General features: G+C 41.7%; 1 protein-coding gene across 1 annotated transcript in view; it reads left to right on the top strand.

The window, feature by feature from the left end:
* Nucleotides 1–15,338, top strand: part of GPR155 (G protein-coupled receptor 155) — a 49,505-nt gene that overhangs the window by 21,564 nt on the left and 12,603 nt on the right. The window contains exons 7-11 of the mRNA XM_030326024.1: nt 303–420; nt 5,501–5,585; nt 5,674–5,764; nt 7,253–7,463; nt 11,908–12,012. Of these exons, the coding sequence (XP_030181884.1) occupies nt 303–420; nt 5,501–5,585; nt 5,674–5,764; nt 7,253–7,463; nt 11,908–12,012 (610 nt within the window). The remainder of the gene's footprint in view (nt 1–302; nt 421–5,500; nt 5,586–5,673; nt 5,765–7,252; nt 7,464–11,907; nt 12,013–15,338) is intronic.

Below are 15,338 nucleotides of genomic sequence, written 5' to 3'. Positions count from 1 at the left end.
CTCACAATCTTATTCTTCTAGTCAAATCGTTGCATATCTCAAATTATAATGGAAAAAAGTTTAGCACTTTTTATGTAACCCATTAATAATTATAAGGTTAGTTTTAGAATGTTGTCTGTTTCAATTATGTACATTGTTAAAGACTGTGTAAAAAGGGGTTTTATCATAAAACTTGAAGCTTTAGTATAGCTAGCATAATTATTCAGCAGTCCTTTAAAGTGAATAATTATATTTGCTGTGAATAAAAACATTTATGTGACTCATATGAATATGACTGACTTTGTTCATAATTTTTTCTTCAGTCTATTGTCTGTGCTGGAATGATGATATGGAATTTTGTGAAAGAAAAAAATTTTGTTGGACAAATTCTGGTGTTTGTTCTATTGTACAGCTCCCTCTATAGCACCTACCTGTGGACAGGTGAGTTGGATCATAAATGGCAATTTAAGTCTTTTGTCATTAGAAGCTCTCAGCTGAGAGCTGACCTTTTTGAAGTCTAGTAGGATAGGATTAAGGCATTCTCTCGGCCGCTACTGTCACTAGCACAGGCCGTCAGCAATGCTGTGCTCTGTTTCCTGGTGTACTGTATTCCTGACTGGATTCAGGGGGTTTCTGGTCACGTGGTCTTTTTCCTCAGGATCTTTGGCTCTTGGCCCCAGTCAGCACAACTCGCCTTTGGACACACCAAGAGATCAGGTAGTGGAGGCAAGTGAAGAAAGGAGGGAGGGAATGGCAGACAAGTATGAGGCATGTGAGGTATGTCCCCAAGATCACCAATAGGGTCCAACAGAACTGAGTGAAAAATTCTGGCTCTGCCTTCAGTGAGTGACTTAACTTTTACAACCTCAGTTTCCTCATCTGTGAGACTGGGTTATCACACCTTGCAGAGTTACTTTGAGAACTGAATGAGATATGGGTATTTATGCCTACTACATATTAGGCAGTCAACAACTGGAACTATATTATTAAACAGAAGGAAAAGTGGTTATATGAGAACAAGAAAAGGTAAGGAATAAAAGGATATGGAAATACAAGAGTACCCGGTAAGAAAGACTGTTTCTCATTTCAACTAGCTCCAAAAAAGGGATTCAACTATTTTAGCATATTGTCATTTTGAAGTGTATAATATTTATTTGGATGCATACATTCCGGTATGTTTGTGAAAAGTTCTGTCTGACTGTATTGTATTCATACCAAAGATGTGAACCCATAAAATGGCACATAAGAGGAAAATGGTAGAATGGAAGCACTGGTTATGGTCACTGTTAGGAGGCAAGTGTCAGGAAGTGGCTTCAAGGGACAGGCCTTTGATTTCATGCCTTTAAGATCACAAGTAGGGCCCTTCCAAGTCAATAGCCTTTTGAAGTGAAGCAACAATGTGAGGAGAAAGTATAGAATGAAAAATTCAGTGCTAACAGGAGAAGGTGTGCGCTTTCTAAAGGCAGTATATCTGTACCTAAACCAAGGTGAGTTCGCTCCTTGGTGAGTCACAGATAGAAACTACACCTGGTGAGTCGTCGCACAAAGGAAACTTTATTTGCGACAAATAAGGAGATCATAACTTTCAAAGCTGTGACTCCCTGCAGGGGTGAGTGGGTTCCTTTTATTTAGGGTTAGGATGCATATTTAGATAGGGAAGCCTTGTCATGGTATGTAGAGGCAGGCACATGGTCACACCTTCAGGAGACGTGTCTATACGTACATTGTATGTTATGTAAATGAGGCTGTGCTCCTTCCTGGGTGGAGATTTTAATGTTATGATGAGGTAAAGGTAAATGTTGATCATCCCAGAGGTCACTCCATGGTCCATCTGTGCAGGTGAGAGTCAGGGGGTTCACTCAAAGTGGTCTGGGTGGGTGGTCTGGGTCACCAGAGCTCTTCCTCGAGCAGTCATTATTGCTTGAGTGGTAGTTTCGGTTTGCATCATGGGATGTTACGCCTGTAGGATCCTTTGCCCGAGTTAAGAGGTAAGTTGGAAAGAGGAGTTTAAGGAAAAATGTGGGACAAACGTGGGTAAGTACAAGCATGTGAGCAGTAAGGTCAGGTCTTGGGATCCAGCTGGTGCACATCTTGCATAGCCTAAGAGTTTTCATGAGATGTCAAGTAAAAGAGCCTAGATATTTCTATTTACAAATACAGATGAACCAACTTGATCTCGAATACTTAGGTTTATTAATGGTAAACTTGTCATATGAATAGGAGAACAGCAAATAGATCAATATATCAAAAATCCCCAAGTGTCCTTGAAATCCTATTTAAGCATGCATGCCAAAATCTATCCAGAGACCTTGTTCTGAATTCCTTGATCCCAGTGAAGGTGCCCCTTAACCCTTGTTATTATGATGCTATAACAGAATTTTAAATCTAAAGTGTCATTGTAAATCATCTGTTCAACATTTCCAATTTCATTCATGTGCATACTGTCTTTGCAATTTTTTTTACATTTATTTATTTTGAGAGAGAGAGAGAGCAAGCAGGGGAGGGCAGAGAGAGGGGAAGACAGAATTTCAAGCAGGCTCTGCACTGTTGGCATACAGCCTGATGTGGGACTTGAACTGACAAATCATGAGATCATGACCTGAGCCAAAGTCAAGAGTCAGACCCTTAACCGACTAAGCCACCCAGGTGCCCCCATCTTCACAATTTTTGCCATATCTGCATACCACTTGTCCTTTTATTATTTTTCCCTAGAAATTTACTCACTTTTTTTACTTTAATAAATTGAGCCTTATATTAAAATCCCAGGTTTTGGCCACCTGGGTGGCTTAGTCAGTTAAGCATCCGACTTTGGCTCAGGTCATGATCTCACAGTTCGTGAGTTCAAGCCCCACATTGGGCTCTGTGCTGACAGCTCAGAGCCTGCTTGGGATTCTCTCTCTCTCTCTCTCTCTCTCTCTCTCTCTCTCTGCCCCTTCCCTGTTCGCACTCTGTCTCTCTCTCAAAAATAAATAAACATTAAAAAAAAAATTGAAAGTAAAATAAAATCCCAGGTTTTGGGCGCCTGGGTGGCTTAGTTGGTTAAACATCCGACTTTGGCTCAGGTCATGATCTCACAGTTCGTGAGTTCAAGCCCCACATTGGGCTCTGTGCTGACAGCTTGGAGCCTGCTTGGGATTCTCTCTGTCTCTCTCTGTCTCTCTCTGTCTCTCTCTCTCTCTCTGCCCCTTCCCTGCTTGCACTCTCTCTCTCTCAAAAATAAATAAACATTAAAAAAATGAAAATAAAATAAAATCCCAGGTTTTGTGTGCTAGTTTTTCAAGTACCTGTTAAAATAAATATGGAGTGCCTAGGTGGCTTGGGTTGCACGTCTGACTTCGGCTCAGGTCATGATTTCATGGTTCATGAGTTCGAGCCCCGCTCTGACAGCTCAGAGCCTGGAGCCTGCTTCAGATTCTGTGTCTGCCTCTCTGTCTCTCTCTCTCTGCCCCTGTCCCATTCATATTCTGTCTCTCTCTCTCTCTCTCTCTCTCTCTCTCTCTCTCAAATATAAATAAACGTTGAAAAATTTAAAAAAAAACCAACCCAAAACTAGGCAAAAAATTTCACCTTCATACCGCCTATAGTCTCTACAGTTTGGAAACCCTAGTTTAGTTGAAGTCCTTTGTTTTTCAAATGAGTTAAAAAAGGCCTCAAGAGATTAACTGATTCTGGCAGGAACTCTCAAAGCTTCTGCCAGAAACTCAAGAGAGATCCAGGGCTAGCCTGGGCCTATTGGTATATCCATCGTTTCATAAGGCAGGAATGATGACCTTTAGAGCTTTAAAGAGTACCCTCATGACCGTAACACAGCTGGCACACTATTGTGTACCTTGTTTCCCCGGCACTTTGAAAACCTAGAACTATAGAGTGTCCAAATGTACTTAGGAAGGAGCAGTGGTATTAAAGTAGCTCTTGAACTTGAGTAAGGTGTGGGTTCCCTGTAAAGGAAAACAATTCTCAAGAACCTCAGTGTTGATTTGTATTATTGTAGCATAGTGTTACTTAATCTGTACCATCTTGGATCGGAGTCTGGATTCCTTATGTACAGCTAATATACAACTTTAAAACCAAAGCAAATTCACAGATGAGAGTCCCAGTTACAAACTCTGTGAGTCTAATTAGCAACATTCATTGACATGACAAAGGATGTTGTTTTGCTAGTCTGAATCACAGCTTGGAATGTAAAAATGGAACTCATTTCTCTGGTGAGGGTTTTGGTTTTTTTGGGGTTTTTTTTTTGTTTTTTTTTTTTTAGTGTGGCTTGCCTTTACTTTCGTGTTTGGATTTATGACCTGGTTCATCTCACTGCTTTTCTCTCTTCAAACTACCACAGAACCTTCCCTTGGACCATGCATTGTGATATCATTTGGCCTTCATTTGGCTCAAACTTAATGTAAAACCAAATGTAAGCTCTAAAATCATGAGACTGTACTTTGGTTATTAGATGGTCATCTCGATGATTATCGATGAAAATATATCAGATAGATTTAAACTGTCCCGTAAAAATTTCTAGACCCTGCAGGATATGTCTTAAGAGCCCTAGGGGTCCATGGATCTGAGTTTTAGAAACTGATAGAGTTGGACTTAACCTTGGATCAGAAGGCTGGGTTTGTAGTCCTGCCCTGCCCTCTGCTGGCTATGTGGCTTGGGCAAACCTTTGCTTCCATAGCTATAAAATGAAGGTGTTAATTTAAAAGTGGTCCCTTCCAACTCCCAAGTTCTAAGATTGTATAACCATGTAGGATTGATTAAATTTTACTTGTATAAATAATTGGATTTATGGTATAATGTATGCTCAAGAGTTTTAAAACATTTGTTTTTGTATTAAGTTCATATTATATTTGTATTAAGATCTGTCATTTAGACTTGGGTCATTTTCCAAAAATTAAACCTGTATGAGAATTGCCTATACTTTCTTACCACCAGCAGAGTGGGGGTGTTTTTATTTTTAGACTTGTTCTGTATCCACTTACATTTTTTTTTTTAATTTTTTTTTTTTCAACGTTTATTTATTTTTGGGACAGAGAGAGACAGAGCATGAACGGGGGAGGGGCAGAGAGAGAGGGAGACACAGAATCAGAAACAGGCTCCAGGCTCCGAGCCATCAGCCCAGAGCCCGACGCGGGGCTCGAACTCACGGACCGCGAGATCGTGACCTGGCTGAAGTCGGACGCTTAACCGACTGCGCCACCCAGGCGCCCCTCCACTTACATTTTTTTAAACAAATATACTTAGATTCCAAACATATCAGTCAAAAGAATAAAATGATTTGGGCTTTTGAAAAAATCCTCATGTATAAAACAAGAAGATTTGAGCAAAAAAAATGACACGGGAGGGAAAACATGAATGATTTTGAGGAAATCTTGCTTCAAAATATTGGGGACAGCATTTCTTTAGAAAGAGTAAATTCTAGGGCAAAACCCACAGACTACCATTGAAATAAGTTTGGTTAAAGTTCTATGAAGTCCAGTCAACATCAAGAGTAATTGTCTGCCTTTCAATCTCTATTTCTTGTTCATAGGCCTTCTGGCAGTTTCTTTGTTTCTTTTAAAAAAGAGAGAGAGTGTACAAATTCCTGTTGGAATCATCATAATATCTGGCTGGGGGTAAGTTGATAGTTTTCTGTTTGCTTATGTGTTTCCATATATACAGTTCCTATTCATCCTCTATTTCTCTCTCAAACCCTCATTACAGAATCCCTGCTCTCCTTGTTGGTGTTCTTCTGATAACTGGAAAACATAATGGGGATAGCATTGACTCGGCCTTCTTTTATGGAAAAGAGCAGGTAAGAGGAGTTTATGGACAATTCTGTTCTTGGGAATGTCTCTTTCTAGCTTGTTACTGTGTTTTGCTCTACGTACATTAAAAGTTATTTTACAAATCTGTTTATTTATTTATTGCACATCACATTGGTGCTAAGGATTTCCAAATGCTTCAAACTTATTGGGTCTTCTTCTTTTTTTTTTTTTTTTTAAGTTTATTTATTTTGAGAGAGAGTACGCGAGTGCTCGTGTGAACAGGGGAGGGGCAGAGAGAGAATCCCAAGCAGCGTCAGCACAGAGTTCAACACGGGACTTGAACTCACACACCGTGAGATCATGACCTGAGCTGAAATCAAGAGTTGGATGCTCAACCAACTGAGCCACTCAGGTGCCCCAAAACTTATTGGGTCTTCTTAAACTCACTTATGAATTATGTTTCCTCTACTGGAGGAGAGAGTGATTAATGTATCTACTGATCAGAATTCTCTAGGGCTAGGGCCCAAAGATGTGTGTTTGTAAATAGGTTTTTTTTTTTTTAGTGTTCATTTTTGAGAGAATGCAAGTGGGAGAGAGGCAGAGAAAAGGGGACAGAGGATCTGAAGTGGGCTCTGTGCTGACAGCAAGCCGATGTGGGGCTCGAACTCACAAACCAAACTGAGGTCATGACCTGAGCCGATGTCAGAGGCTCACCTGATTGAGCCATCCAGGTGCTCCAAGGATGTGTGTTTTTAAAAAGACCGTCAATGGGGCGCCTGGGTGGCGCAGTCGGTTAAGCGTCCGACTTCAGCCAGGTCACGATCTCGCGGTCCGTGAGTTCGAGCCCCGCGTCGGGCTCTGTGCTGACTGCTCAGAGCCTGGAGCCTGTTTCCGATTCTGTGTCTCCCTCTCTCTCTGCCCCTCCCCCGTTCATGCTCTGTCTCTCTCTGTCCCAAAAATAAATAAACGTTGAAAAAAAAAATTTTTTTTAAAAAGACCGTCAAAAGATTTTGACTTCCTATCTCCTTTTTTTCTTTTTTGTAATTTTGAACTTTATTGGGTTGTTGTGAGAATAGATAAGATTATACATTTAAAGGACTTAGACTAGTGCTGGCATATAGTTAGTACTCAGTAAGTATTAGCCAGAATTATTTATGTTTAGTATTATTACCATAACAGAGTCTCCAGCTGAGGTACCCTTGAACTTAGGTATTAAAACAAGCAAAAACTTTAAATTAAAAAAGGCCTGTGAGTAGTCATTTAGATTACTTATAGAAGAAACCAAGATATTGATGTACAGTGAAAGAAGCATCTAGAAATCTTACATGATTACAAGCAAATCCTAGTTTCTCTACAAGTAACCTATATCCCTTTCATACTCTTAGTCTTTTTTTGAGAACTACTGTTCTAAAGCATTTGTAGCTGTGGGGATATTGTATTTCCCACCAGAAAAAGTTCCCTTTACCTATTCTACTAAGATTATCAAAGATGGGATTACACAAAGTGTCCTAATGTGTCTTTGCAACAACTGGCAGATGATCATCACGGCAGTCACCCTGTTCTGCAGCATTGTGATAGCGGGCATATCACTCATGTGTATGAACCGCACCACCCAAGCGGGACGCTATGAAGGCTTCGACCAGTCTCAGAGCCACAAAGCAGCAGAGCCTGGGAACACCGCTTTTGAGGAGAGTCCAGTGCCGATAAACGATCCAGAACCTTTTACAAGCTCTATCCCGGAAACAGGTACGATCCTTAAATGTAAAGAAACGCTTCCATGCCTGTATAGCGTGTATCCTGAGTGTTTCGTTTCAGAAAACTCCCTTGAACTATCTGGAATATCACAGGTATTTGTCAAATGAGGGATTTGAATCATAGTCAAGAGCAGAAAGAGCTTGCAGGTTCTTCATTAGATTCGCGTTTGTAAGTCTCTTGTGAGGATCATCTTGTGTTAAATCCTAAGATTTCTTTGGACCTGAAAGTTTAGGAAAAAGTAACAACTGAAGGAAGTCACCTTCCAGGAAACCCAGCACTTAAAACATTTGTTAACTTGACAGTCTTGTATCAGGCAAGCACCGTAATGAAATGAATTAAAGGAGGCCTGATGAAACAGAGTTAGTAGGAATTGGCAAACTGTAGTCTGCAGGCCGAATCTGGTCCCTTGACTGTTCTCGTATGGCCCAGTTCTTACATATTCCGTGTTCATAATGTTTTGTTCGAACACACCCGTGCTCACTTATTTGTGTATTGTCCATGGCTGCTTTCATGCTGATGCTGGTAGAATTGAGTCATTCACCAGAGACCAGGGGCCTGCCAAGCCTACAGTATTTATCATCTAGTCCTTTATAGAAAATGTCTGCCAATCCTTGGTATAAGTGAAAGTATGATCTTAGCTAGTAACTTTGTTAATAAGTGTCAACAATTGTTGTGAGATTTGCTTTAATTCATGAAGGGAACTCAGCAACAGAGTATGCATTTTGGATTCATTGCTGCATGTGGAGATTTCATAGACGTAAAACAGTGTGCCAGGAAGTGTCAGTGACAGTACCTATTTTGTTCAGAGACTTTGTGGAGTAGAGGGATGACTAATCTCAAAACTGTTAGCTGTAGGGGCGGCTGGGTGGCACAGTCTGACTTCAGCTCAGGTCATGATCTCGTGGCTCTAGGGTTCAAGCCCGCATTGGGCTCCCCGCTGTCCAGGCTCCGGGCTTTCTGGGCTCCCTGCTTTCATGCTCTCCATCCTGTCCACTGTCAGCACAGAGCCTGCTTCAGATCCTCTGTTCCCCTCTCTGCCCTCCCCTGCTTGTGCTCGCTCTCTTTCTCTCTCTCTCTCAAAAAGAATAAACATTCTAAAAAAAACCTATTAGTTCTAAATATCAATAAAAAGAGAGAGAAAGAAAGAGAAAAATCTTAAAAATTTAACTATTTTTGTCTTAAAAAAAAAAAAGAAAACCCCACAAATCTTACCGTTTTACATTGCCCCCTTCTCCCTCTCTTCCTTCCTCCATCCCAAACTGGAAGTATATAGCACAGTAGCTAAAAACAGAGATGGGAGCCAGACTGGCTGGGTTCAAATCCTGACTCCACAGTTTCCTGCTCTTTGATCTGGGGCAAAGCTCCCGGTGCCTTGGCTCCCCCATCTGATGCTGCCAATGTTACTACATAGGACGACAGGGTCCTGCCACACAGGACTGTAGTTTGCCAACTCCTCACTTACACACTATCCCTGCCTCACTCGGGACTCATTTAGTTCATATTATTTTTTTTTTAATTTTTTTTTCAACGTTTATTTATTTTTGGGACACAGAGAGACAGAGCATGAACGGGGGAGGGGCAGAGAGAGAGGGAGACACAGAATTGGAAACAGGCTCCAGGCTCTGAGCCATCAGCCCAGAGCCTGACACGGGGCTCGAACTCCCGGACCGCGAGATCGTGACCTGGCTGAAGTTGGACGCTTAACCGACTGCGCCACCCAGGCGCCCCTAGTTCATATTATTAATGGTGCTCACTAATTTTTTTTTTGTTAGAACCTTTGCGATTACAGCATCAGAATTTCATTCTTTTGAGCCTTCTTGACCTATTTCCTTTTAAAATGGAGGTTCAAGGATTCTATTTATGTTTTCACTAACATTTTAAAAGCTGCTTTCCCTAAGTCTGCAGTATTTTCTCATCCTGCCCATCACCCTTTCCTTCCTCACTTTCTTTATGGACTCTTTCAGTGATCCTATAAAGGATCCTGAAGACCACCACTCTGGCTGGCTCTCTATGCCTTCTTTCCCCAGGACTGTTTCAGAACTGGCTACAGAAAGCCTGACAACTTGTGCGGGGAACACGAAACCAAGTGTCTTAAGCCCAGAGCCTTTTGCTGCTACCTCTACCTGTATTTTAAAATTTTTTTAAGTTTATTTATTTATTTTGAGAGAGAGAGAACCACTGGGGGAGGGGCAGAGAGAGAATGGGACAGAAGATCTGAAGCAGGCTCTGAGCTGTCAGCACGGAGCCTGATGCAGGGCTTGAACCCACAAACCATGAGATCATGACCGGAGCCAAAGTCAGACGCTTAACCGACTGAGCTACCCAGGTGCCCTCACCACCCGCCGGCATGCCTGTATTTTAAAAATAACTAGTAAAGTGTACCATAGATATTCTTTAAACCTTGTCATCATCATCTCTGGCAGGAAAACTAACTTGCCCTGTAATGTAAATAAATGAAGAGCCAGAGGACAACTATTGCATGGTTCCATAGGAAACCTTCCCCAGTGTTTACATTTCCCTCTCCTTGTATCACATTGTTTTATAATTGCCTTTCAAATAGTCTGTATAACCCACTTGACGGTAAGAGCTGTGACTGACCTGCCCAACGTTATGGCCTCAGCACCTAGCATGGTATCAGGCTTACTGTAAGTGTTTAGTAATATTTGCGAAATGGGTGGGGTGATGGATGGGTGCGTAAAACACACCACGATTTTCTGAAGCTGCCCTACAAATTGCCATGGCAAAGTACGTGTTTATTTACCTATTCATGGATGTTCGCAGCGAAAAGGTTTTAAAATCCACGTGGTTATTCTCCTTCCGCAAATCCTGCCGTCTTCTGCGTCGCTAGTAGTGTTAACACATAACACATTACATATCCAGCCTGGCCTCCCAAACCTTAGTAGTCCAACATAGATCGTTCACCTCTACCTCTTGCCACACATTTGTCCAAGACCCGTGATTTGCAGTTTATAAATGTAGAATCATGATGGAAAGGAAAATTAACCTATTTTAATATGAGCTTGAAGGTTTAGTTAGCAAAGAAAAAGCTAACAGGCTAGTTATACATCCTTTGTATGTTAGAAGATAAAAACGGCCATAGCACTTTCTGTGGTGGCTGCGATATTATGCATGTACATTCACGCCCTACGTGTATGTCACTGGAACCGGCTGGCTTTATACCTGTCTTCTGAACAATGTTATCTTAGCTGATATAAGCCTTCAAGTTTCTGAAGATGGGAGGGCCAGGCCAGATGATCTCTGTATTTTCTTTTCTACTATGCTGTGTTCTATTTTCACCTTGAGAGGTGGCATCATTATCTTAAATTTAGAAAGACGCTTGTGATAGTTTATTCTACATTGTAGTTTTTATACTTCAACATTTTTTTTTTTTTTTTTGGTTACGAACATTACTGAAGAATCGAAACATATTGTCAATGAAAGTTTCAGCCTAGGCATTATTCCTTTTTCTAGCATATTAAATTTTAATGCAGTTTATCACTGAAGTTATTATTCTATTCGAATCCATTGTCACGGAGCACCACGTCTTATATACGTGTGAAATGTTGAAAGGACACTGCATGTGTTCTCTATGTAGAGGAAAAGTTACAGCTCTATAGCAGGTCTCTCGGTGTGACTTCTGTAAACCAGTCTACCTATAAAGCAGCAAGAGATTTTCAGCTGTATATATTTGAAAAAACAAAAGAATATAATTGTTTTTACTGCATCTTCTAGACGCATAGAAAACACATTCTTGAAAGAAGTGAGTCTTGAGCTGAACGTAAAGGAAGAGAGGACTTCAGTGAATTAATAAGAGTGGGAATTGTATGTGTTTCTAACTAGGTCCGGAGACCCAGATAGACATGGGATTTGTGGAGGACACTGAAGAATTGTCCTGAGAGAAGGGAAAGGCCTTGTTGAGTAGTGGGGGCAGTTGGATAGGGAGAGAGGGGCCAAGTCCTCACGAGCCTTTTAAATTCAAGCTAATGAGTTTGAATTAACTACAGTAAACAATAGAGCATTCGTGCATGTTTTTAAGGAGTGATGGAATAAAGGCTCTATTTTAAGAAAGTGTTCAGATGCTTAGTTCTCAAAGCACAGTGGTAACTCATGAAACAACATGAGTTGTCTCATACCACAAGGAAACAATATATAAAGGAGCTGAGCTTTTGTCTGCCACCCTTTAAATGTTAACTTCTGTATAAGCACGTGCAAATTCTTCTTGATAGATCCCATGTGAAAATATTGTGGCTGCGTGGGAAATGTGTGTGTGTGTGTGTGTGTGTGTGTGTGTGTGTGTGAGAGAGAGAGAGAGAACAGGTTGGTTTTTTTTGGTTTGTTTTGGGTTTGTTTTGTTTTGTTTTGTTTGACATTTCTCGAAGCTGTTCATTTCTGCTGGGGTCGGTCCTTATTCTCGAATGCTGTCTTATTTATATAGGTTGCTGCTCCTGCTCCATGGGAAATGGTGGATTATGCTGCCCATCCGCCGAGCCGGTAGCAAACACAAGCACCAGTGGGCTTGTGACTCCTTCGGCTGAGAAAAGTAAGTGCCTCCAGGCTGTGAGGATGCGCTTAAGGAACAGAAGATTCCTCTCCTTAGAAAGCTGGACTGATTATGCATTCTCAAATAAGATGGGGAAGAGTGCTAATAGGATAATAGTTGTGCATAGATAGAATATTCATGAAAGAAATAAAGTTCTTATAGTAACTGGTAGAATTATATACACATTTTCCAATAAATGTAACCCACGTGATGACTCCAAGAAGTTTGCCCCAAGTGCCATTTTTTTTCTCAGATGTTTTTCATATTTTAGCAGCTGAGACTCCCCCTCAACTCATTTCCTCCAGGGCCAGTGCTTAATTACATTTTAAATCTGTGTACTTTAAATATACCCTTTCTCATAACATAAGAAAAATCTTTAAAAGTAATAAGCTTTGACATATAGACTAAGAGACTGAATTACATTTGTGGTCTGAATTTCAAGGTTTTGTTTGTGCCCAAATTGGAATATGACATTATATTAGTAGAAGGTGTACAGCATAATAATTCAATATTTGTATACATCACAAAGTCATCACCACAATAAGTCTAGTTACCATCGCTCATCATTGACCCCATTCACTCTTTTCACCCTCCCCTAACCCCCTTCACTTCAATAACCACAAGTCTATGTTTGACCCTGTCCTAGCTCTTGGTGGTCTCTAGAACCTTTGTGATTGTCTAAGTAGCCTGATTTATTCTTGAGAGTCCCAGTTGTTGAGGGTGTGGTAGGTCCCGTCAGCATTCCAAAGGGAGTGATCTCGGTCACCGCCTAGATTCAGGCTGATTGGAAGCCAGACCCTCAGGCAGCAATTTTTCAAGTATGCAAATGTATACAGTTCTGTGAGACCACAGTCATAGACCCTGCTGATCTCTAGACCAGGAGATCTGAAGGTATCCTCTGGGCAGCAGGTGCCAAGAATCAGAGCTTGAGACCAGTGTAAAAGATCCTGTCTAGGAGACACTAGCAAGCTGTGGTGAGGCCAAGTAGGGGGCGGGGGTGGGTGCAGATGGTGTCTCCTTGCCTACATCCTCTGAGAGTGCCTTTAGGTGTGTGGCCAACCTGAATCCTATCCCTCAGGTTGAAGTTCCGGGGTAAATGAGTCTTTGCCACGTGCAGACTGGGGGGTGTGTTTCAGTCTACTGTCTGTGTGTTGTGCAGGATATGGTGTCCTGTCCAGAACTGTCTTCCCAATTGTTATAGACCCATAGAGCCCAGGAGTACAGGCCCCTCTGGCCACCAGAGCCAGGCAAACGAGAGTGGCCTCTCTGTGGGCTGAGTTCATCCGTCAGCCTTTAGCAAGGCTGCAGGAGAGTGTTGGGTGTGGGGCATGCCTGTGCCAGGAAGGAGCATGGGGGGGGGGGGGGGACATGCTTGCAATTTTAGCGATGCTGAAGAAGAGCATTCTGGGAGAGACATGCCTGCCCTAGAAAGAGACGGAGAGTGCGAAAACTGGCGCTCTCCAACAGCACTCTCCCCCTCAAGGAAAATTCCAGCGAATCTTTAACAATTGAATCTCTTTCACATATAATCCAGTCATCTCTCAAACCAGTGCTGGTTCCCCAGACGGGTGAGTCCCTGCTGAGCTCCCCATAGCCCTTGGGTCCCCTGGACATACGCCCCATTGGTTTCCAGAACGAGACTTTGTTGGGGCCTCATCTGTCTGGTGTAGGTCCCCAGGGTCAGGGTACCTGATATGGAGCACAGACCCCTCACTCCTCAGGGAGAAGCTCTGAGCCTGTGAGAGCCTTCCCTATTGTGGGTTGCTGCACCCTGGGGTGAGGGTTTTGGTAAGACTATAGCTCTGCCTTTCCCACCTGGCTCCATGGGGCCATTTTTCCCCCATTGCAGAGGAAGCTGCTCAGCTAGTTTTCAGCTCTTTTCAGGTGGGAGTTATCGCATAGATGGTGGTAGATTTGGTGTGTCTGTGGGAGATGAGTTCAGGGTCTTCCCGTGCCACCGCCTTGGGCCATCCCCATGCATACACAATGGAATTCAAATTATTTAAAACAACCGAGCACACTTATATGAAATTGCAATGCACTGTCAACTAATTATGCTCATTTATGATCAAGTTAGAAAGGGAAACCCCCCAAAGCCCTCTCTTCATGATGAAGCATATGTCAACTGTATTGTTGCCAAAGGCATTTCATTTCTATATAAAAGCTGTGAGGGTTATAAATAAACATGTGTGCAAATCACCTAGCACAGCACGTGGGGCACATAGTAAACGCTCAGCAAACAGCGGTCGCAGTGGTAGCAGTTGCTATTAGTCCAGCAGGGTTTATGTTTGGCTGCCAGCTGCTGGCTAGGAATGGATTTTAAGTTGTGGAACTCCCGTTTCTCCAGAAAGAAGTGAAAATATATCAGATGTTGGGCCTTCGCTGGCTTTCTGATAGGAAACCCCATTGGGCATTCAGTTAAACTGTCTTTCAGCTTTGGGGTGCCAATTTTGTAAACTAATGTTTCTTTACATCATAATTCCCAAGGCTCTCCTTCTTATTTTTCCTCCCTACACAATATACCTAATAGTAAAGTCCATAGACAAATTCAACATGTAATTTAATTTGACATTTCTTTTGTCTCTGAAAATTGTTTTGCTTTGCTTATCTGCCATGTTCTTCGTTAATAATGCTGATTCCTGAAAAACTCTTTTATAGGAGCCTCTTACATTTTCTGATCCTCTTTTGCAAAACTTACATAGAAGGAAAGCCATCATCTATGGACGTTGTCTACTCATCCAATTTAGTATCATTCCTAAGCCTGAAACAAAAAAAGGGGAAAAGAAATCAGACCATGGACAAGTGAGAATTCTTAGAGTCTGAGTATAGTTAGTTCCTCATCCCCAAAACACTGGTACAGCACAAAGGCAAAATCAATATTATGATGTGTAAAAGGGGCAAATGGAAGATAGTAAAATTCATTTTTATCCATTTTTGTCATATTGGTACACGGTATTTTGAGACCAGATTTATTATGTATACCGGTAGAATTTTTCTATACCAAGATATACACGAATAATTCTTATTAAAATAGGACCACACCACAGCAATGGTTTGGCAGCCTGCTTTCTTTTTACTTAGCACAGCACACTTCTGCATGCCATAGCTGTGATGTTAGACCGTGTTTAAGGACGCCATGTGTCTTTTTCTAAAAAGTGGCTGTGGGAAATACAAATTTTTATTGTTACCTTGAGGGTTGAGAGCTATAATACTGTGTTTTTCATCTTTCGCTGTTTAAAATCAGACTGTGTGTTAGGCTAGACATCCATTTGGTACAAAGAAAATGTTTTCCCCTGCTTTTGAGACCATGTATATGGTGGAGCTGA

Source organism: Lynx canadensis, chromosome C1 (assembly GCF_007474595.2).
Source record: "Lynx canadensis isolate LIC74 chromosome C1, mLynCan4.pri.v2, whole genome shotgun sequence".
Taxonomy (NCBI): Eukaryota; Metazoa; Chordata; class Mammalia; order Carnivora; family Felidae; genus Lynx; species Lynx canadensis.
This window is presented reverse-complemented; position numbering and strand designations above follow the sequence as displayed.